General features: G+C 47.8%; 1 protein-coding gene across 4 annotated transcripts in view; it reads left to right on the top strand.

Annotated features, from left to right (window-relative positions):
- Positions 1-21958, top strand: part of LOC144164252 (REST corepressor 3-like) — a 73038-nt gene extending 51080 nt beyond the window's left edge. For all 4 annotated transcript variants that reach the window (XM_077694768.1, XM_077694769.1, XM_077694765.1 and 1 more), the window contains exons 13-14: positions 906-1177; positions 18314-21958. In XM_077694768.1, the coding sequence (XP_077550894.1) occupies positions 906-1177; positions 18314-18422 (381 nt within the window). In that variant the 3' untranslated portion in view covers positions 18423-21958. The remainder of the gene's footprint in view (positions 1-905; positions 1178-18313) is intronic.
- Positions 21959-22415: the final 457 nt, after the last annotated feature.

Raw genomic sequence — 22415 nt, 5'->3', positions numbered from 1 at the left:
GTAAGGAGCGTTCTCTGTACCGGACAGCAATGAGGACAGTCTTTCGCACAGCAAGGCACCTAAGAGGCCCTATTAAGGGGCCACACTGGTCAAAATTAAACCAAAAATGTTTACTTTTACAGTTATGATGATAAAAATTGGCGGACGTGTGCAGTTTTTCATTCTGGTTGTAGATATAAAATTTGTTTTTGTGTAAAACGACTGAAAAGTTTGAGCTTGGAAGGTCCACCTTCCAAGCTCAGACTTCAAATGGTCGTAACTTCTGCTACAGACCAGATAGAATGATACTGTTAGTCTTGTTGCACTCCTTGATTTGTGCACAGTTCACTGGTACGTCATTTAGCTGCATCACTCCAGCCGTTTTCTTACAAAAGCTGTCAGAAAACGAATCATAGAAATCCAAATAAATTTGACTATAGTCGTTTACACAACAACAAATTTGATGTCTACAACCAGAATGGAAAACTACGTATGTCCTCCAATTTATTTATTTATATACATACCCTAAAGGGCCGTGGGCATTACATAGGGGGGGACTAAATTATACGCAGGAAAAAGCAGTTTTTGACAACACAGTTCAAAAAATCAACCACATGAACAATATGAACTGCAACATTAAGAAGTGAAAAAAAAAAGCATTTTAGGCAAAAGAAGTGCCAAGCAGAGGAAATACAGATATGAAATCGCAAAAAAACATCATTAACATCATAAATATTCATTTTTAAGGAAGGCTGTAAAAATAAACATTTCTGGTTCAAGAGCAGTGAGCCCCTTTAAGAGCGTTTGGCGAAAAGCTAAGGACAGAAACTGCAGTGACGGCTTGCGTGCCCGTTTCCCAGCATTCCCGAGGCTCTTCTGTCACGCATTGACGTATCGTGTCTGCTTGGGTGTCCCTTCCTTCGCAGCCCGTAATGGACTCCGAGCCATCCGCCAAGGAAGGCGGGGGCGGCAACAGCCGCCCGGGCTCCCCCGCGGCCTGTGGAGGGGGCCTGTCCTCCGCCCCCTCAGGAGGAGGGGCCGTCCTGATGTCCAACGGTAACTCGTCGGCCGCCGGAAACCCCCCGCCGCTGCTGCGGCCGCCGCCCGGCTCCCCCTCCGTGCAGCAGCCACAGCAGCTCGCCGCCAACGCTTCCTCGGCCGCCAAGGGACCCAGCCTCCCCTCGCAGGCCGGCCCCCGGTGAGTGGCCGCACAGCCTTCGCTTCGCCTCATTGCAGGGGGACACTGGAAGGCCGCTCGACCTGCTTTAGCAAAGCCGTGTTGTATTTACTCCCGTAATGATCGCCCTTTCTTTTTCAAGAAAATTGATGAAAATTTAGGGGTGCGTTCATTACGCTGATTTCATTGTAGGGTTTAACGCGCCGACGCAACGCATGCAATGAGGCGCGCCATAGTGGAGGTATCCGGATTAATTTTGACCACCTGGGGATCTTTATCGTGCGCCGAAATCTCGTACACACGGGCGTTTTTGCTTTTCGCCTCCATCAGAAAAGCGGCCGCCACGGCCGGGAATTGAACCCACGACCTCGGGCTCAGCAGAGCGTGTTGATCACGCAGGGTAAATTTTTCACGAAAACTTTCTGAGGACAGAAAATGCGAGCGAGTTGTGGGTCAAAATATCTACGAATGGTGTCTTGAACATAATAAAAATAATAAAAGAAGCATAATCAAAACTACGGACACACCAGCCGCTCGGAAAAGTGCAGCGTTTTCACGAATTACTGGATACGCCGTAACGATTTTCCTGCGACGGGACGTTTCGACCAATAATTGGCTGCTGCTGTCACAGTGCAGGACATCAAAACAGACACGGGTGCCGATGCGGCAACCTGAGCTCGTTTTTTTTTTCTTTGTCTTGTGAGCGCATTAGGTGGATTTTATTTAGTGAGTTTCTTCTGCATCAATATTGAACACATGTTTGCCGATATCGCTAATATCGGCAAGTCTGCCGCAACAACGTAGCCGCGTCAACTTTGAAAGGGAAGGAAACAGAGGTGCGCACGACATATGACATATTGCTGCGGCTAGTTGAGAGTTCATTGTGCGGGAAATAAAAAAAAAATCCAACTTTGACGACAAACTTCAGGGGTGCGATCATTATGCGAGTAAATACGGTATATTGCCACGAAGCACGCATTGGGTTTGTTTAATCAAGTGTTTTGTTTTATCTACCCGCCTGTGTTACCTGTGGGTTAAGTGACTTGCGTGTTTCATTCTTTCTTTGTTATGCTACACGGCTTATCTCGTTTGGCCGCCGGGTGAAGAAGTTGCTCGTGGTTCAGGCAGAGTGCTCTTTGCCGAATTCTCTCGTGTTTTTGGTTAAGGGGGTGGCTGGGTTTACATTTGTTCGCTTGATCTGTTGCGAGAAGTTGCGGGACTCCAAGAACAGGAGTTCATCAGAAACAACATGGCGCCCGCGAATTCGCCTTGTGTCGGCCTTGAGTGTGAGGCGCGGTGTGCGCGTCAAGTGAACTTTCAGACCTATTGCGGTATTATCAAACGCCGAGTTATTGCTGCCTTTGACAGAGAGCTTGCGAGCGGCGGGACTGGGACGATCGGCACTGCAAAAGTGGCAGCGCTAGCTACATCGCTGCAAAATGCTCAAGCAGTGTCGATAGCGGTACAAGCTATTATTGCTCGCTAGTAATAGCGGTTCATCTATCTGAAGTGAAATTTAGTGCCAAAGGGGGGGTGGCTAAACAAATAAACGTTACTCTCAAATTGCGATCGAAGTGACGTGCTCCTTGGGGATTGAAATGGGAGGGCTGGTGGGGTGCGACGACTGTCACCTCGCTTTGCGGAACTTTTGCCGTGGATCTACGCTTGTGTGTAAAGCCCAGTCTGGGATTACAAAAATAACAATTTCGGCATTCACATCATAATAAAAGTGCCTTTCGATTGCTTAGTTTTTCAATTTGACTCCACGCTATCTATGCGTAAAGCCTAAGAATTTAAAAATGGCATGTGAAAAGGTAGTGCAGTTCTTACCTTGTGATACTCCGGTAAAAGAAACTTTATTGAAAGGCTGTTTCAGTGTTATGTGCGTTCAAAACCGATTTAAAAGTGCACTTTTCCCCCAGAGTTGCCAAAAATTTGATTTTTTAGGCTCCTGAGGTGAGATAATAAATGTCGTTCTTCTGCTCCAAAATCGAGATTTCCCTGCTCCAAAAACTTCTCCCAAATCTGATTGAGCTGTCTCACCCCTGCATACGGCATCGGTGGACAAAGTCATGTTGACAAAGAATTCGGGATCTTGTGACAAAGCCAACTTTCTTCTGAGAGCTCTGTGGGTTTCGGTGTAGTGTAGGAATTTTGAAAAGGAAAAAAAAAATCCAGAGAAGATTTTTACTAAGGTTCACAAACATTGGAGACTTTCTGTCTTCTGTCACTATATGGCCGGGGGGGCATGGAAGGGGTGTGGTTACAGACAATGGTCGTAACTCTTGTTTATCAAAACTACTTCAAAAGAAATTGTACGAGAATTGGCCCCCTAAGACAAGCCTATCATTCCACCGAGTTTCATCAACTTTTCGCCACTACAGTGAAACCTCGATGTAACGAACTTCAATGTAACGAAACCCCCGATGTAACGAACCACGGAATTTTTTGTAACTTCAAGTGTATGCACACCATGTATTTTCACCCTCTGTGTAACGAAGTCCCGTTTGCCAGAATTTCAATGTAACGAAGTTTCATGGAGAACTAGGCACGAAATTTAAGTTGTAGAAGCAGATTTTGGGAGATGCAAGCGCCGAAATGGGTCCCAATAAAACGCGAACGGCGACACGGGTCGCCCAATGCCGCGGATGCAGTCAGCCACGGAGTCTTTGAGTAAGCCCCTTGCCTACAAACTGCGTGGCGTGCATACACGGCTGGCGCACTGTTTCTTTCGGAGCTTAATCGTCTACGGCTTAATCGGCATCAGCGTGAACCGCACGCACCGTTTTCTCCCTGCAAAAACGCAAAACGCGCCCCACAAACCACAGGTGCGCTGACGCAGCCGCGGAGACCACCCGCACGATGCGGGTAGCTCCAGCGACCGCTTTTAACCGCTCGCTGAAACGCAACTCGAGGGGCAAATGAGAGGGGCATGCGAGAAAAAAAAGCGGATAACGTGGGCGAAATTTTCATCGTAAAACGTGACACGCGCCGCTTACGAAAGCGCCCATCAAATATCCTTTGCGGTGGTAAGCCTAATCGCCTCTGGCGTTGCCGCCGCGGCCGCATGCCGCCGTTTTGCACTCCGTTCGAGTTCGCTCATGCTTGTTGGGTTTCATCGTCCCAGCAAGCATTTGTGAATCTTTATGAGCCTTGCACGTGCGTTCTTTTTGTTTTTACACCGGCGTCCGCGATTGCTTGCCGGCAGCGAGAAGTGACGCGCTGCGCGCGGCAGTGGGAGGAGCCTGACCAGTTTCGCCATGGTTTCGCCAATGGGGAGGCGCGCACCCTATGGCGGGAGCTTCGAAGCGCTCGGGGATGCCGGCTGGCTAGACGATAAGGCTTACCGCCGCGGAGGATATTTGATGGGCGCTCTCGTAAGCGGCGCGTATGACGTTTTACAGTGAAAATTTCGCCTACGTTATCCGCTTTTTTTGTTCTTGCATGCCCCTCTCGTTTGCTCCTCAAGTTGCGTTTCAGCGAGCGGTTAGAATCGGTCGCTGGAGCTACCTGCATCGCGCAGGTGGTCTCCGCGGCTGCGTCAGCGCGCCTGTGGCTTGCGGGGGGCGTTTTTGCGGGAAGAAAACGCTCCATGCGGATCACGCTGATGCCCGCGTAGACAATTAAGCACCGATAGAAACAGAAACAGTGTGCCGGCCGTGTATGCGCGCCACATTTTCAGGAAACGCTTCATGGGATGAACACTTCATTATAACCGCGAATTTCAATGTAGCGAAATTTCAATGTAACGAAATAAATTACGAATTTTATCGACTTCGTTACATCGAGGTTTAACTGTACGTAGTTCACCGCAAGGTTGTCGGTATTTCGGAATCCTCATCTGTTTTTCAATACACGAGCTTCTACAAGAGGGAGTCAGGCAGCCCTGTGTTTGGGCAACACAACGAAACTCTGGTCCTTGCAAGTTTCATTCAGCTACCGTGCTTACCCGATTCTAACACGCACTTTATTTCCAAAAAAATAGGCCGAAAAATTGTATGCATGTTAGAATCAGATACGAAACCGAAACAGCGGAAATTTCGTCCCACCCATCGCCATCGCCATCTCAAGATGACGCCAAAGCTCTTAGCAACAATTTTTCGGACGCAAGAAGTCTAGGCTCGTAGGCTTTTCCATCGGTGTTCACACAAATCGTCAAATCGTTCCACTTGCGCGCTTGATAACAGCAATGGCAGCAGCAACTCCCACGCGTTCAAAACGAGCGGTCGGCTGAAGCGTGCGCCTCTGGAGAAGCTCGCGGGATGGGCTTGCGAGGCGTGGGCCACGATCCAATCGACCATGGTTGAACGTTTGTTCAGAAGTCATCATCATCATAATCATCATCATCATCACCACCAGCCTATCTACGCCCACTGCAGGGCAAAGGCCTCTCCCATGATTCTCCAATTACCTCGGCCCTGTGCCAACTGTGACCAATTTATTCCCGCAAACTTCTTGATCTCATCTGCCCATCTAACGTTCTGCCGCCCCCTGCCACGCTTGCCTTCTCTAGGGATCCACTCTGTTCCCTTAATGACCAGCGGTTATCTTGCCTTCGCATTACCGTAATTACCCGATTCTAACGCGCACCTTTTTTCCAGAAAAATAGGTCGAAAAATCGCATGCGCGTTAGAATCGGATACGAAACCGAAACTGCCGAAACAACGGAAAGGTGGCACCAAAGCTTTTAGCAACAATTTTTCGGATGCAGGAAGCATAGGCGCCCAGGCTTTTTTATCGGCGTTCACACAAATCGTCAAATCGTTCCACTTGCGCACTTGATAACAGCAATGGCAGCAGCGGCTCTCGCGCGTTCAAAACGAGTGGTCGGCTGAAGCAACGTTCTTGCCTCTGTGGTCAGCGGAGAGCGACGAGGAGGGAGATGGGTGAGATTACTTCGAGAAATAAATCGCCCGTTTATCTCGCATTCGTTTTTCTTGCTCACAAATTTCCATGCGCGTTACAATCGGAAGTGCAAGTTTTTTCGGTTTTTTTACCAGGAAAATAGGGTGCGCGTTAGAATCGGGGGCGCGTTAGAATCGGGTAATTACGGTACATGCCCTGCCCACGTCCATTTCTTCTTCTTAATTTCTACTAATACCGTATATACTCGTGTAAGGGCCGCACTTTTTTTTTCGAAATTTTTGCTTGGTGCGGCCCTTACACGAATCAGGCCGATGACAGCTCACCCAAAGTCTGCACTGTTTCCTCAACAGTAGCGGAGTACAAGAGAGTCACAAATGACATGCCACGAATGTTTTTATTACAATTCCATCTCGCTATCGCTCTCCTCGTTCTCGGAAGAGCTCACCTCGGCGTCGGCGTCCTCCCAGAGACGGTCATCTTCAGTACCGTTCATGCAGTTCGAAATTCCAGTCACCTTGAAGCTTTTCGCGACTACTTCAAACGACACGGCACTCCACGCGCTCAAAATCCACTCACACACTTGTTGGAGCGATGCCCGCTTCAGCCGTCCTGTAGGGGTCTTCTCATGATGGCCTCCAGCCATCCATTCCGAGTAGCATCGGCGAAATTCCGCTTTGAACGGACGGTTGACGCAGACGTCGAGCGGCTGCAGCACACTCGTCAGTCCTCCAGGTATAATGGCCAAGTCCGTACGAGTCGTGGCGAGTCGGTTCTTGACGCGGTCCGTCAAGTGACCCCGGAAACTATCGAGAACAAGGAGGGCTTTCCGTTGTAACAGGCCTCCAGGTCTGTTTGCCCAGACGGTCTTGATCCAGTCGGCGACGAGTTCCTCGCACATCCAACCCTTTTCCTGGGCTCGTACAATGATTCCCTGAGGAAACTTCTCTTTTGGGAGAGTCTTTCTCTTGAATACGACGTACGGCGGAAGTTTTCTGCCGTCTGCCGTGATGCACAGCATCACAGTGCATCGTTGACGTTCTGCGCCGGTCGTGCGCACAGACGCACTTTTCGCCCCTTTCAAATCCACTGTGGTGCTTTCTGGTGCGTCGAACCACACAGGAGTCTGGTCCGCATTCCCAATTTGGGAGAGGTCGTACTGATGCTCCCTCCTCAGACCATTCACAAAGTGATGAAACTTTATCACATGGCTTTCGTACTCGCTTGGAAGCTTTTGACAAAGCGTCGTACGGCGGCGGATAGAAAGCTGGTTACGGTTCATAAACCGCGTAACCCACCCCCGACTTGCTTTGAATTGTGCCTGGGGTATTTCCATGTGGCGAGCGATGTTAAGGGCTTTCACGCGTATCATGTCAGTTGATACGGCGTAGCCGTCCCTTCGAGTGTCGACGACATATTTGAGAAGTTCGCCTTCGAGTTCCGGGTATTTGCACTTCTTGCCGCGAAACGCCTTTCGGCTCCTGTTGGTAGCGGCGAGTGCATCTTTCTGTTTTATCCAGTAACGCACGCGCTTCTCATCCACGTCAAACTTGTGTCCAGCTTCCCGCTTGCCGTGCTCCTCCGCATATTCAATCACTTGCAGTTTAAATGCTGCGGTGAACGATCTCAAACGCCGACCCATCGTCCCTCACCTGCGCTGGCTCAAACAGGGCTCACTACTACAGACGACACCGATCAGAAGAAACAATAGAACACTAACGATGCGCCACACCATCAACCACACTGAGGAATAATGGCGCCGGCGGAAGCGGGAAAAGCTGTCAGCGCCATCTAGCTGCAATTGAACTAACTACATCTTTGTGGCGGGACTTTTTGAATTTTTTTTTTAAATTTCCCCCTCCAAAGTAGGGGTGCGGCCCTTACACGAGGGCGGCCCTTACGCGAGTATATACGGTATGTCTTTAACACCAGTTTGCTCCCTGACCCACTCCGCTCTCTTTTTGTCCCTTAATGTTACACCTATCATTTTCCGCTCCATTGCCTGCTGAGTGGTTCTCAATTTAAGTTGAACCCTCTTAGTGAGCCTCCAGGTTTCTGCCCCGTAGGTGAGTACCGGTAAGATTCAGCTGTCACACACTTTCTTCTTCAGCGACAATGGTAGGCTGCTATTCATTATCTGAGAATGTCTGCCATATGCACCCCACCCCATTCTGATCCTTCTAATTATCTCTGCCTCATGGTTGAGATCTGGGGTCACAACTTGGCCTAAGTAGATATACAGTGTAGACCGCTTATAACGTATGTCGCGGGAGCCGCAAAAATCCGCACTATAAGCGGTACCGCACTATAACCAAAACGTGCGCGAATTCAACCAAATCGCCACCTACCTCTCAAGTCATCCTAAATTTTTTATCACCCTAACGCACAGCACCTAAAAACGAAGGCAGGGTCTTTATTTCGCATTATTTTTAGCATCAGCCGCTGCTGCAGGGTCTCGCATTGCACGGTCTTATAAACGGCGAGTGCGGCTTTAACTTCCGTTGTGTTTGTGTTTTGAAAGACCATGGCTGCGTTTTTTGCGTCTATGAAGATGCCGCAGGACATGATAAGAAAGGCCAGCGGGATTTTTTTTTTACCCCACCTTGTGTTCACGATGCCGAAGGCAGCTGCTATCAGCGCAACGTACTGGTGGTGGTAACCTTCGCGCGGCTCGCTTGTTCGGAAAGAGCGGTGGCTTATCTGCACAATGTTCTAAAGCGTGAACCGCATGGAGCGATTTCTCGCGAAAACGTGCAGCGCACGCCGCAGGCGCGGCGACACCGGCGCGGATACAACTGGCGTAATGTGTGCGGCGCAGTAAGAGGTGGAAACATGGCGTCGGCACTGGCCGTGACGCGGTGCAGGCAGCTCCAGCGACAACTTCTAACCGCTCGCTGAAATGCCGCACGAGGCGCAAGCGAAGATGCTCATGCAAGAAAAGAGCTGATAATGTGACCGCAAAGTGGAATATAAACTGCCATCCACGCTGCTTGTGAAAGCGTCCATCAAAAAATACCGCGGTGTTAAGCCTAAACTAAAGTCCCTTCATCTGATCGAGGGACTTTGGCCTAAATAAAGTCCCTCGACCGGCGTTTAGCTAAAGCCGATGAAGGGACTTTACCTGATGAATGGACTTTAGGCCTAAACACCTCTGGCGCGGCTAGCCGGCTCGGGGCGCTTCGAATCTCCCGCCATTAGGAGCGCGTCTTTCCATTGGTGCAAGTCGTCAGGCTCCTCCCACTGCCACGCGAAGAAGCCACCGCGAGCGCGGAATGACGCGAGCATGAAAAAAACGCACGCACAACGCTGATGTGCACAATTCGTGTGCGAAAACGGGCCATGCGGTTCACGATTAATAGAAACAACTTGCCACGCGCGGACGGGGAGTCGGTCGCTATCTTCCGAGGTGCATCAAGCAAGGACAGCTGTGGTTATCACGTACGCGCGAACTAAAGGGTGCCTATTTTTTTCTTCTGTGTCGAAGTTAAAGGAGAGCAAGGGGTGCGCGCTGCGTCAGATGGCCGATTTCATCATTTCTTTTTTTCTCTTGCTACCCTAAAACGATGCCCCGGCTGCCAGCTGCGCCGGTCGATCAGCAGACCCGCCGAAAAACCGCACTATAAACGGTATTGTGGTTCGGCCAACCGCATCTTAAGCGGTATGCTTATGCATTGAGTTCTATGGGAGGCAAACCGGTGGTCGGAAAAACCCGCGTTATATCCGGTCCCGCACTATAAGCGGTTACGTTATGAATGGTCTACACTGTATTCGCTTACCACTTCCACTGCCTCGCCACCTATCTCAAACTGCTGTGCTGTCCCGAGGTTATTGATCATTACTTTAGTTTTCTGCATATTAATTTTCAGGCCCACGGTTCTACTCTGTTCGCCCAGTGCGGAAAGCATGCTTTGCAATTCGTCCCCCGAGTTACTTAGCAAGGCAACGTCATCAGCAAATCTGAGGTTACTGAGGTATTCTCCATCAACCCTTACTCCCACCTGTTCCCAATCCAACGTTCTGAATACTTCTTGTAAGCATGCTGTGAATAACATTGGAGAGATTGTGTCTCCTTGTCTGACACCCTTTCTTATAGGTATTTTAGTGCTCTCCCTATGGAGGATGATGGTAGTTGTAGACCCACTGTAGATATCCTCTAGTATTCTTACATAATGCTCATCTACCCCCTGGTTCCGTAATGCCTGAATGACTGCTATGACTGAATGGCTATGCTGAATGACTGAATGAGTGGTAGCGATGGCGTAGAGGTAGAACACCCGCCTCGCGTGCAGAAGGACCGTGGCTCGAATCCCGGTGCCGGACAATTCCCACCGGATTAAAAAAAAAAAAAAATCCGCGTATTGATGGAATTGCACAAAGGGGCTTGGGGTGCGGCCTGACCCCGGGGACCATTGCCAGTAATGCACTCCCTCACCAGAGCAGGATTGGCCACCCTGGTGTAGTAACGGCCACAACCTCCCATGAATACGCCAACTGTTCAGAAGTGTGGCATCGCAAACGCACTTGACGGCACCGAGGACGAGATGTTGTGGTCACAGGAGAGCAGCGAGGAGTGAGATGAGTGAGATTACTTCTGGAAAATAAATCGTCCATTTCTCCCGCATTCGTTTGTCTGGGTCACAAAGTTCCGTGCACGTTACAATCGGAGGTGCAAGTTTTTTCGGTTTTTTGCCACGAAAATCGGGTGCACGTTAGAATCGGGCAAGTACGGTAATTGGCTAGAAAGTATTGCCGAGTTGCAAATCGCAACAAAGAAATTTTGGTTTGTCAAAATTAATCTGTAGCGCTCCCCGACAGCGCACCCCGAAGCGCAGGTATAGCTTTGGTGCATAAGGCCCCCAAAATTTGAATCGACTGTTGGTTGTCAAATAAATCGTCGCACTTTTCATTTTTTCTGCCTCTCTCTCTCTCTTTCATTTACTTTCAGTGATGAGCGAGGAATGAGCGCAGTTTCTAAATGCCGCCAGCTCGACTTTTCGTAGAAGTGTGGAACTTAAAACCGAAGTTTTCGATGCCTCAGTTCGAAGTTGCTACAGAAGGCACTGCAGCAAAGCCAACTCTACACAGTGGGAGGGCACATGACGTTGGGTTTCCGCAAGGCTAAAAAATTACTCGGCGCTAAAACAGGGATGGCACTGCTTATAAACACACAACTAAAATACTAAAAGCATCATGACGTCAAAATGCATCACATTTCTAAAAAGGCCACTTCTTTATCTGACAGCGATATGGAAGCAGCTAGTTGGAAGTTTGGCACTGTGTTGTGTATATCCTAACGAATATAAATCATAAACAGCATTAATCCAGTGGCTGTTTTTATTTCTCTTCAGTCTCTAATAAAAGCTAATTGAAATTTTTTGAAGGCTTGGGTAGGGGGCACATGTATTCTTTTTTTCTACAGTGAAAGGATGCTTCTGTTCTGGACAAATGCCCACTCTGTGAATGAAGCAGGAATGGGAAATTGAGTCGTTGCTATTTTACAGGGTGATACCTATCACCACTGTAGGGTGTTACACCCGTTGGGTTGTAGTCTGGAGGGGTTGAGATCAATCCAGCGGGTGGTGGGGCAGATATGGTGGTGAATGCAGTAAGCAGGACTTGAAATATGCTTAGTTATTTTCAGCAATCTCCTGCGCAAACCCACTGAAGTCCGTAGTAATTATATGTCGTACCTGGTTGTAATACACCTAACAAATTATCGGCAGGAAGTTAAATGTGACTCGATGGAGGGATGAAATAGAAAAATTTAAGGGGGGGGACAGCTCCTAAAACAATTTCTTTTAATTGTTAAGTAAGGGTTGTGAAACTTGTCACTCTTGCTGATTTTTTTCCCCGTTGATTTCAAATATGCCCTTACTTTTGGAGTCAGTCAATTAGTTCCAAAAATAATCAGAGATAATTAGCCATTTTTGGAGGAGCAATAGACAAAACAGTGTTAGTCATAAAACTTCAATCTTTGTATTTCTCAATAGTACCATGAACCCTGGTGAGTGCAGTAAGAGAACCGGTTTTTTGATGCACCACGTGGAACTGATTTCACCGCTCATTAAACTTTGGCAGCACCAGTGGCATGGAACCATTTCGGATGCCCGTTTCAGGCACCAAAGTTTAATGAGCTGTGAAATCAGTTCCAAGCGGTGCATCAAAAAACCGATTCTCTTATTGCACTCACCAGGGTTCATGGTACTGGAAAATATAAATATTGCAGTTTTATGGCCAACACTTTTTTTTCTATTGTGCCTCCAGAAGTAAGGGCACATTTGAAAGCAGCTGAAAAAAAGCAGCAAGAATGACATGTTTCACAAAGTTTACCTAACAATTGAAAGAAATTGTTTTAAGAGGCATGTCCCCCCTCAAGTGCAGTGTTTTGATTTAGATGCATTCGGAAAGCCTGCTGTGACAGTGGTGGTCTGAAAAGCTTAGGAAAGGCCTTTTTTTTTTTTAAAGTGGAGAGAGATGCAATGACAATGATGATGATGTCTAATATACGTTTTACTAATGGTAGCTTTACCCATACTGGGCCGAATTGCCTCCTTTCTGCAACCTTGATCTCGCCATTGGTTCCTTCTCTTTCATGTTCTTCACGTGGCATCCGCACGGAAGTGGTTAACGGGCCGTCGTTTGTTGCTTCCTTCCAACCTCCGCGTCTCCACTCTCACTTCATTCTTTCTGTTATCTGTTACTCTTGGTTTTTGCTCCATTCACTCGAGGGTGTCGGGATGTCAGTGACAGAATGGCTTCAAGTTGTGTGCTGGCTTGGCACCACAATCCGTATGATCAGGTCTCCGGTTGGCTGCAGTTGAACAACTTGAACACGGTTGAGCTCCCACTCTGGCAGTTTTGAATTTTGAGTCGGAAGTTTCTGACTCCCTCAAGATTCAGAGTTTCCCTCTTTATGGAATCAGTATATTTGTACAGGCTTGCATCATTCACTGAGCATCAGTGAACGTAGTCTGAGCCGTAATCACAGCTTGCGTGTCCTTCCCAACCACTTTGTTTGGTTACACACAGCATGCGTTAAACTTGCGTACAACTGTCACCCCACCACTGCAGCAGTCCTTTAAGGGCCATGCAGACCAAACACGTTTGGTTCATTCGAAAGATTGCCTCGTTATAATCATGACGACACCCCTTTTAACGTAAACTCCGCTCAAAAAAGCTGTATAATTAGGAAAAAAGGGAATGGTCAAGCGACCCACTAGCTCATTTCCCGCAACAGAACCTGTGATGTCATACCGGACTACTCTGCGATTGGTGGTAGGCGGCAAAAGCAAACGTAAATTAGCAGGGCTTATAAGCTTACCAAACGAGCTGTTTGCGCTTAAATGTAATGCATAGTCATTTTACAGTAGTAAAAATAATGGGGTAAACGACGAAAACACACGTAAACATATGCAGTTAAAACCTTGTTACAAGAGACACTCAAGGGACCCAAGAAACGCGTCTCTTGTAACCAAGGTCTCTTCTAAGCACGCAGTGTTGCTAACATGGCAAACATAGGAAAACCAACCAAACAGTCTTCCTTCAAATGTCTCTTATAACCAAGTGTCTCTTGTAACGAGGTTTTACTGTAAGTACCCATGTGCACTGCTGTTGGTACTGCGTCCACTGTGCTGTTTTAGCTGCACAGCACTGTGGCTCTTTGGGGTTGTCTCAGACGCCAATGGCCGGTTGGCCTAAGCAACAACGTCTTGCATGACCATATTTGTCTAGCGAGCACCACGTTTCACGAAACAATTATTTTCTACCTTGACAAAAACAAGCTAGGTGCAAATACGGTGAAGAACAAAGCAGACGCGGAAAACGGCCAACCGCGGTATGGTGGCACCATCTAGGTTGACTAACGCTAAACAAGGCTCCCCAGCACATATATAATTGCAGACGTCATGAAAACGCATGATTTGGTGGGAGGATCAAAATTTTAACCTAAATTGATTAATTTCGCAGTGAGTAAAGCATCGTTTGCTTTCGGACAAGCACTGCGGGCACAAAACATGAAATCTTTCTAATGAAACAAACTTGTATTTTGTGTGCGTGGCTGCTTTAAAGAGAACACGATTTCTTGCGGTTTGAAAAGCCCGCTCTGTTCCAAAAGCTGTGCAAGTCCTCAGATACTTCTGGAAACAAAGTTACTGGTGCCCTCCTGTTTTGGAGTGAAACAGTGGCGCTAAGTCAGCCATTTGTGGCTTGCTGAAGGGGAGGGTGTATGCCCTTACCGTGTGATGCGATCGGTCAGGCCGTTAGTCACCCGCCAGTCACTATGCCTGAAGATCTGCACTTGCCCAGCGTTGCCTGCCTGGACGGTCAAGATGGAGACTGTCGCTGACGGTTTTGTCAGGCTTCGAGGATGAAAAGGTTTCTTATACTTGGGATGTTTCTAAAGAAACTGTCTGGGAACGTAATAGCATTTTGTTCTTTTCAACTGGTTTTCCGGGCTGTTCTATTTTGTTGAGACCATTCTGCCAGCACAAGATTCCCTTCCCTTCCTCGAAGCCACTTCCTGCGCGAACCCGGCTCTCCTATTCTTTTGAGCAGCTACTGAAACAGTTCAAGTGGTTTGACATCAGTAGCCTGGTGGTACAATCGTGGGTTCTGGAAGGAACGTCTTGGGTTCGAACCCCGGCAGTGCTAAATTTTTCTTATAAGTTATTACCGATTAACTTGAAAATGATCTCAGCCAATCCAAGCGGCTTGCGGCCTCACAAACCTTGCACAACTGCGTAACCTTGAGCCGTGATGTCTCTTCGATGATTCCCTCCCTCGGTGTCCCCCTCATAGAATTCACACGTCTTCAGACAATGGAGCTATCCCCTCTGTCTGTCATTACCCATCGCTTTTTATCGTAAAAGTTCTCCCACTTCAATCGTACACAATATTTTCGTAAGTGCGGTGTGGTTTACCTTTTGGGTTGGTTTGGGGGGGCATGCAGAGATGTTAAATTAACTTTTTGCACGGCAAAGGCGCCAGGTTTGTAGTGCTCATCTTGAAACGGAAAGTCGCTCTTCTCTCCCCCTACCCCTAGTGAGTTAGAGAAAGCCCCTCACCAATGTAGTGTGTACTCTGGCTTCTTCTGCCAACAGTGGCATAGGACATGCTTTGGCGCCTGGCTGCCACATATAAGCTGCGCACATAACTGAGAACTGTGAGTGCTCACTGTGCAGGTTCTTCGGTAGATGGCAGGCGGTCCTTCGGCAGGTGAGAGATCTCGGCCGCCATTTTTGGCCCCGAGGACCAGACGATATCAGAGGCCCCCCTCCCCCCTCCCCCGGAGGGATTCCCCAGTAACCCGCTACCCCGCCCCGCACTGAGCCCAACAGATTTGATCGGCAAGTTAACGCTGCTTTCCCCTGAGAAGTGAAGCGATGGCATGCTCATTCTAACCCTTTCTGCGTTTCCGTCGACGAGGCAAGGATTTTTACCGTTTCGCGAAGCTCGAGCTGCCATTGAAGACCATACCTGCTGCGGTGGCTCAGTGGCTAAGGCTTTGTGTGGCTGGGCCCAGGGAGGTTGTTTCGATGCCAGCCACAATGGCTGCACTTTTGATTGAGGCAAAAAGCGAAAACGGCCATGTGTCGAGATTTTGACGCACAATTAAGATCCCCAAGTGGTCAGATATAATCCGGAGCTTTCCACTATGGCGCGCCTCTACGCCAAAGGTGTATCTTTGGTGCGTTAAACCCCTCAAATTTTAATTTTCATGGAAAGACCGTTTAGGTGTGCGTAGTTTAAAAACTCGAGGGCTGCCACGTGCATGCAGCATGGGAAGCAAAGCAGTGCGATATGATTGTAACATCATTTTATCTTTTTCTATGGATAGGTCGCGCATACTAACCTTCACCCTTTGTTCGGTTTCCTCAAACATTGCAGCTGTGTTCTTGTGAAGTGAAGTTTCCGGGACACATAAACAGTGTTGGGCCAAAACTGCGGCGAAACTTGGCAGCCAATCAAGGTAGCGCTGTGTTTTGCAAATCGTTTAGCAAAAAGCATTTCCCCTGTGGGCAGAGGCAGTAGATGCCTGCATTCCAGACAATGTGCAGATTAGAGTTGGTCACTACTCATCCTGGAAACTTTTGTCCGCCCCAGTGCTGACAGGCCACTATTTCTTTTGCCTTTACTTGTCTATGAGATGTACGTCTCGTTAGATGGCTGACGAAGACAGCACAGTTAGACCCGGTATCAGCGTATGTCTTGGCAGTGTCATCGTGTGGTGGGAAGTTGTAATCTACCCACCCCGGCAGTGGCCGATACAACTGCTTCGTTTATTGGTGGATCTAAGGATGTTAGCTGCAATAGTTGGGTAGCGACGCTTGCCAAACTCAAACTGCGTCGCTTGAGTGCTTGTGGAGTAAGGACGGGACAGTTCCTATAGCGCTGGTTGAAATCTGCGAAACGGTTTCGAACTGCTTTTTTTTTTTTTCTTGGATTGTGCGTCACTTTCTTCGGGGAAAAAGTTTATCTGTCTTGGCAGGGTGACTCGTGCCAGTGGGTCAGTGTCTACGACGTTGTGGTGCTGATCTCAAGTATGCTCGTTCAATCCTGGCCGCGGTGGCTGCTTGCGAGATGTAGGCGAAAAGTGGAAATTTGCTTCAGCGCACATTGTTAAACGTCCGCTGGCGGCCGAAGTCAGTCCAGAGCCCTGCACAAGGGCATAGTCCAGGTGTGGCTTCGGTGCGTTAAACTCCCAAAATTTGAAATTTTTTTGTGTCGGTAGGGTGCTTGATCGGCTGTACACTGTGCATGATTAGCGCGCTTCTTCAGCACCAGTGTTTGAACGATTCTGAGGCGTATGTAAACCGGGGAGTGGTGACTAGGAGAAGGCTCTGGTGGAGCGAAAAAAGGGTATGGGATTATGGCAATCCCAGATGATGGAAGATGCGACCTGAGACAGAGAACGAGAATGCCAATTAGTCTTGTATTGGCGCCTTAAGAAATACAGATGTTATATCGACCGGAGAACGTAGCCACTTTCGGAATGTTATTGAGCCACCCCTGACCATGTTTTTCACACAGCGGTTTGTGCCACCTCAAGGTTTTAAAAGTGAGGAGCTCGATAGCTTGCATACAGTCACGTGTTCTTGTGGACACCCAGGTGATCACTGGTGCGGGGCTTACAACCTCTGACGTCCCTCTCGAGGGTGTGTGTAGGAGGAAAAGGCAAGGGAGCGAATGAGAGGGGAAAGTTGCAAAGCGTAACAAGTGTCGATTGCCCATCAGATGCCAGGAAAGCTGTTGCAAGCTCCTATCTTTCATGCGCTTCCCTCCTGGCGTGGGGACGAAAACGTTGAATTTCTTTGGCTTTGCTAAAATTTGCACTGTCATTGCACTGTGCCTGTTCTGTGGGCCAGACCACCGACACAGCCTTATTTTGCTGTCCAGACCACAGAATAGTGTTCAGATTTATTCTGTGGGCCAGCTTCTGCCCACAGAGCGTCGCTCACCGACTTCCGCGGTGTTAGGCATAGCGTCTCGTGTTTTGACGCTGGGGGTCCGGGTTCAAGCCCCAAAGTTTGTTTCCTTCAACTTAAATTTTTTACTTTAAGTCGTTCCTTTAGGTGAATTCTATGCATTCTTTTAGTAAATGAGGGTCGCTAGGTATCTTTTAGATCGGTCTAGATTAACCAGGCTCGACTGTGCCGTGGTACAATCCACAGAGTAAAGCTGAACGTGGCAGTGTGGTCTGGGCCACGGAATAGGCACTGCAATTCACTGAAGGCATGCCAGCTACTACCACCATCATCATCATCGGATATATTTAAGGAGCTATGAAGACAAAATACAAGTTGAGTTTATTAAAAAGACTGCTTAGTCCCGATAACAATGATACCAATATCATCGCAATCATCAAACAAATAACGGAGGTATGAAAGAAAACGTGTGAAGCAGTCGCGACCCCCTAGCCAAGTTTCCGCAACTTTTCTATGACGCCACAAAACCTTGTTTGTGCGATTGGTGGCCGCCAAACTGACCTGTCGCGATGACACATGACTGGACGTCTGTAATGGGGCCTCTAGTTCCATTCGACCACATCACTTGAATGCTAACGTGCAGTTAACACACTGAAAATTGTTTTATTGTTGGCCTGTATGACGTCAGTCTTGCTCATAACACGCCACTGTGGTGCAAAATTTGAAAGTTTTTAAATACTTCTTGCTTTTTTTTCGTTAAAAAACATCTTTTGTGGCTGTAATGGAGCTGAGTGAAGATACTGAATCCTAGTTCTTTCAAATTAAACGAAGTTGTATTTTCTCTTCATGGCTCCTTTAACTGCCACTGCAGGTCGAGCAACTGGTCGATTCTTCAGCAGCCGCCGCCGCTGATCCGGCCGACAGCGACATCGGCCGCCCTCCACAAGTCGCAGCCTCCACCGATGCACAACGCCCTCTGAAGAAGACCGCCGCTCGCCGGTCGCAAGAGGAGGAAGAGGAGGAGGCGGTCATGACCGGACGAACACTCGGGCCACTCGCTTGCCAAACCGTCGAGACGTTCGCCTCTTGCGACGCAATTTCCTCTCTCTGCTCTGCACGCGCGCGTCGGCGCGCGATGACATGTGACGCGTGAGTTAATCTTCAGCCGAGATTTGTTGCACGGCTGTCAGAAAGCGCGTGCGACGCAGAGGGCCATTTTATTATTTTTTTCTCTTCGTTTTCAACATCGTAAAATGTTTGTGAAGGCCACTAGAATCCGCGCGCTTAGGCACGCTGCACTTTTCACCGACTCTTGACTGCACCTCCAGGAACATCTTCCATTTCTTTGCGCGGTAGCGTTGTCGGTGGGGTCTGTGGGTGAATTGGGGATGATGGTGATAAAGTGAATTGCGTGCGAAAGGAGTGGCTTGAGGGGTGTGACGCGCGTAGCAGTTTGTGTCAGGCTCGGTGCGGAAGTGTCGTGACGAATTCATTTTGTTGTTCTTTGGTAAGTTAACTTGCAAGCGTCAGATGGTCGCCTAGAGTCACACTGCTTCTTTAATCATCGCTGCTTTGGCTAGGAACAGAAAAATGCGAGGGTTTTGCAGAGCAACGATTGTTTAGTGAGGGGTTTTATTTAATTCTGCCACTTGTACATGGCTCATTAGCGTTATCTTCTACTAAGCATACGGTCTGCTGAGAAAATACAAAAAATTGTCCTTCCCAACCCTGAATGAAATTGCATTTGCAATCAGCCTTGGTCTACACTGTGTTTCAGTGCTGGAAAACATGATTAGCGGCAACTCTATGTTGTGGATTGCCTGTGGGTGCACTGAATTGTGCGATATTTCATTTTTCGCGCCTTCAGAGGTTATTGGGTCCAGAGTTGTTTCACTGTGGGGTTTTTTTTTTGGACTAAGTTATGCGAGGTAGCCAGGCAAAGTAAAGGGCAATTAACCAAGGTTTCCCCTTGACCCCACTGTTGTTTTTCTTTTCTAACCTGTCAACCCAGCCTGTTGTAGAATTCAGTGCCCGCGGGGTTTTTTTTCCGTAGCCCATAATTGGTGAGAGTTGTTCGGGCAAACAATTGACGGCATTCCTAGATTGTGCGAGCTAATTTCTGAGCGATTTGAGCACACCTGCTGTCTAATTTTGGTCGCTTGAATGTTTGGGTTGAAAGTTTTGACGTATGGATGGCAGAGCGCGTGACGTGTCTTGTAAACCGTGCAATGTGTCAGATTTTGTGCCTGTTTTCTTAATTGTGGTTGCGATTACGGTGATTGCTTTGTTGATATGTGAATGAATCCTGATGTCGCTTTTGTATATTGTTTCTCTCTCACTTCCAGAGTATTTAAGGTGATTTTTTTGTGATAATCTCTAGTTACGAATTTCCTCTGGCTTGCCGCCCTAAGACTCAGCTGTGGGCATTTTTTTTTTCGGCCAGCGAGTTTATTCCCGATGCTTAACTGGCGTCACCCGATTTTGGTCTCTCTTTTTTTTTTTTTTTTTCGCTAGCTCATTGTGTGGCCACATAGTGGCACTGGTTTCGAAATTTCAGCCACTGATGTCAGTGTATTTTTTCTCTCTTTTTCATTGTAGGCATTAACTGCTGTAACGTCCACGTTCTGCATGTTTGGTGGGCTCAGAAACAATGCTGTACAGCACTGAGAAGCAGAAATTGGGGCATTACTGCTGAATCTGACCAAGGTGTAGGATTATTTCCCATTGCAGTGCATGCTGCAGTGCTTAGCACCTGTCAAAGTTGCGAGTACCGTGTGTTTCGTACTCCGTATATTTTCAGGTTTAACGTGCAGTACCGTGCTCCTTTCCTATCTCGAGGCAAATAACGCAGTCGGGGGCGATTTTGAGGAATACAGCTCCGCAATGTTTACGGAACAATGCCTTGTTCAGTTAGTCTCCACATATTTCAGCCCATTCATTACATCTCACAACAGATTGCAGGAGCCACTCTATGTAGCATGCCTGTGTGGGAGTTTCCTTTCTTTGTACTAGTTTGTGGTATTCAAATGGTGGGCTGGCTGTTTCTCAGCCCCTTACGAAGCTTGCCTTTAAGGTCGTCGCTGATCGACCTCGGTTTTGCCTCTGCTCTCGCATGGAACACTGGTGGTATGATTGATGGCTGCCATTGTTGCGGGCTCTTTTCCTTGTTATTTCCCGTTTGTCCAACGTGAATGTGGCGGGATGCAAAGGTGTGTGCCTGACTTGCCTTCACCGACTTACTTGGGAGGGATGCGAGGTTGTCTCTGGGCATTTGCGTAGTAGTAGGTGTGCGTCTTCCTCGGTGCGTCGCCGCGATGTCCCTTCTCCCTCGCACTCCTTATAGCCTTGCCTGAGTGGGTCTAAACAAATCACACAGTTGCTCAAAACGCCCACTAGGGTAGGTGAAGTTCCTCACGATGGTGTGGTAGAGGCTCCGGTGTACTGTGGGCTGACGTCTTCGTCGGTTGAGCGCATAGAAATTGCCGTACTCGTAGAGCGCATAAGTGTGTAGTGGGTGATATCGCGTGAGCAGCTTCATAATCTCTCGTCTGCCGCAACTTGTTGCGGCGATGAACGGCGTGTTGCTCTTGAATGAGAATTGCAGCGCGTGTGCCTGATTGTGGGGGATCGTTGCTTGAGAGAAAGTTCTTCAGATTGTTCTTTTCAGTGAAAGCTTAGATGAAATGCTTCCTATTGAAGCGCGTCTGAACAGTGTGGTATTTCGAACTTACATTTACGAGCGCTTCTTTTTCTTCCCTTATGGTTTCGTCACTGTGTTTTTCACTGCGATGGCTACAAATTGGTTTCGGTATTTGTTCACAGTATTTGAACCTACAATCGCTCCGCTAGAAGCCGAGCTACATAGTTTGTGAGACCTTCGTTGCGATTGTTTCTCAAAAGATCGCCTTCAGAGAGGCCAGCAAGTAATCTGTCCTCTTAATTAATAAGGCTTAATTTTGTTGTGTATTTGTATTGTGAATGTTGGTTGTCTTATTAAGAGGCCAGAAGCAAGCTTTGTCAGGCTTGTTGAAGACAGTAAGGATTGTGTATCAGTGTTTAGCAGAAAAAGAACTAAATTTTTCACAACATCTCAAAAAATTGTTCGCACTTTCGATGTGTATGACTACTGCCTTGTCCCATGTGTTAACTATTACTGGAAAACTGGTGATTTTGTCCTTGTGCGAGCTGCGTGGGAATGAGTGTTCTCCAAAGTTTGTACTTTGTGGCCTGCAAAATGAGACCCGCCGTTTTCGCATGTGGGGGCGTGTTCTCACTGGGAGTCTCTAATCCCAACTGCCATCACTCGGAGGAGTTTATTATAGCGGTCGGCGTGAGTCGCTCTATTAGGGGAGTGCTTCAAAGTGTGCGTGATGCCTGTTGTGTGGTGAAGATGGTGCCATTTACGGAGTGAAGTGTTTAAGTTATGTTGTGTGTGTGAGATGTTACGATGGTTGCTGCTTGGGAGGAGTGAATGCGAAATGAAATGTGAAAATAAACATACGCACTATACTTTCGACGTACGGGGCCTCGGATAGTTTCTTTTTTTCTTTATTTTGCAGTGGTCTGCGAGCAATGGTAAAGCTTGACAGGAAGTAGTCGTGGATAAATGAAACGTGAAGATGAAAATATCAGCCATAACACAAAAAGCTCGATTTCTTTCCGTGCAAGTGAAATTGCAAGGTTCTCGACTTGGTTACAGTAACAAAGATTGAATATTTGTCCTTCTGAATATACCACTCGCGAGCCATTATTTTATCACCACAATCTATATTCTTTGATTTTGCGCGTTTTGGTTTATATTTTCGCGTTCTCATTTCATTTGTTCAAGACTGTAGAAGTCTTGAAAGGCTTGGCCGGGCTTGGGTACTTGAAGCGTAGTTTTATTCATATGTTGCAGGAGCAGTTACATTTGATTGAATATACAGGCAAGCATCGCAAAGCTCGTGGTGAAAAATTGCGATGCACAGATATTG

The sequence above is a fragment of the Haemaphysalis longicornis genome, unplaced genomic scaffold (assembly GCF_048455015.1).
Source record: "Haemaphysalis longicornis isolate Haplotype H1 unplaced genomic scaffold, Haemaphysalis longicornis Haplotype H1 scaffold_13, whole genome shotgun sequence".
Lineage (NCBI taxonomy): Eukaryota > Metazoa > Arthropoda > Arachnida > Ixodida > Ixodidae > Haemaphysalis > Haemaphysalis longicornis.
Note: the sequence above shows the minus strand (reverse complement) of the source record. Positions and strands in the feature narration are given on the sequence as shown.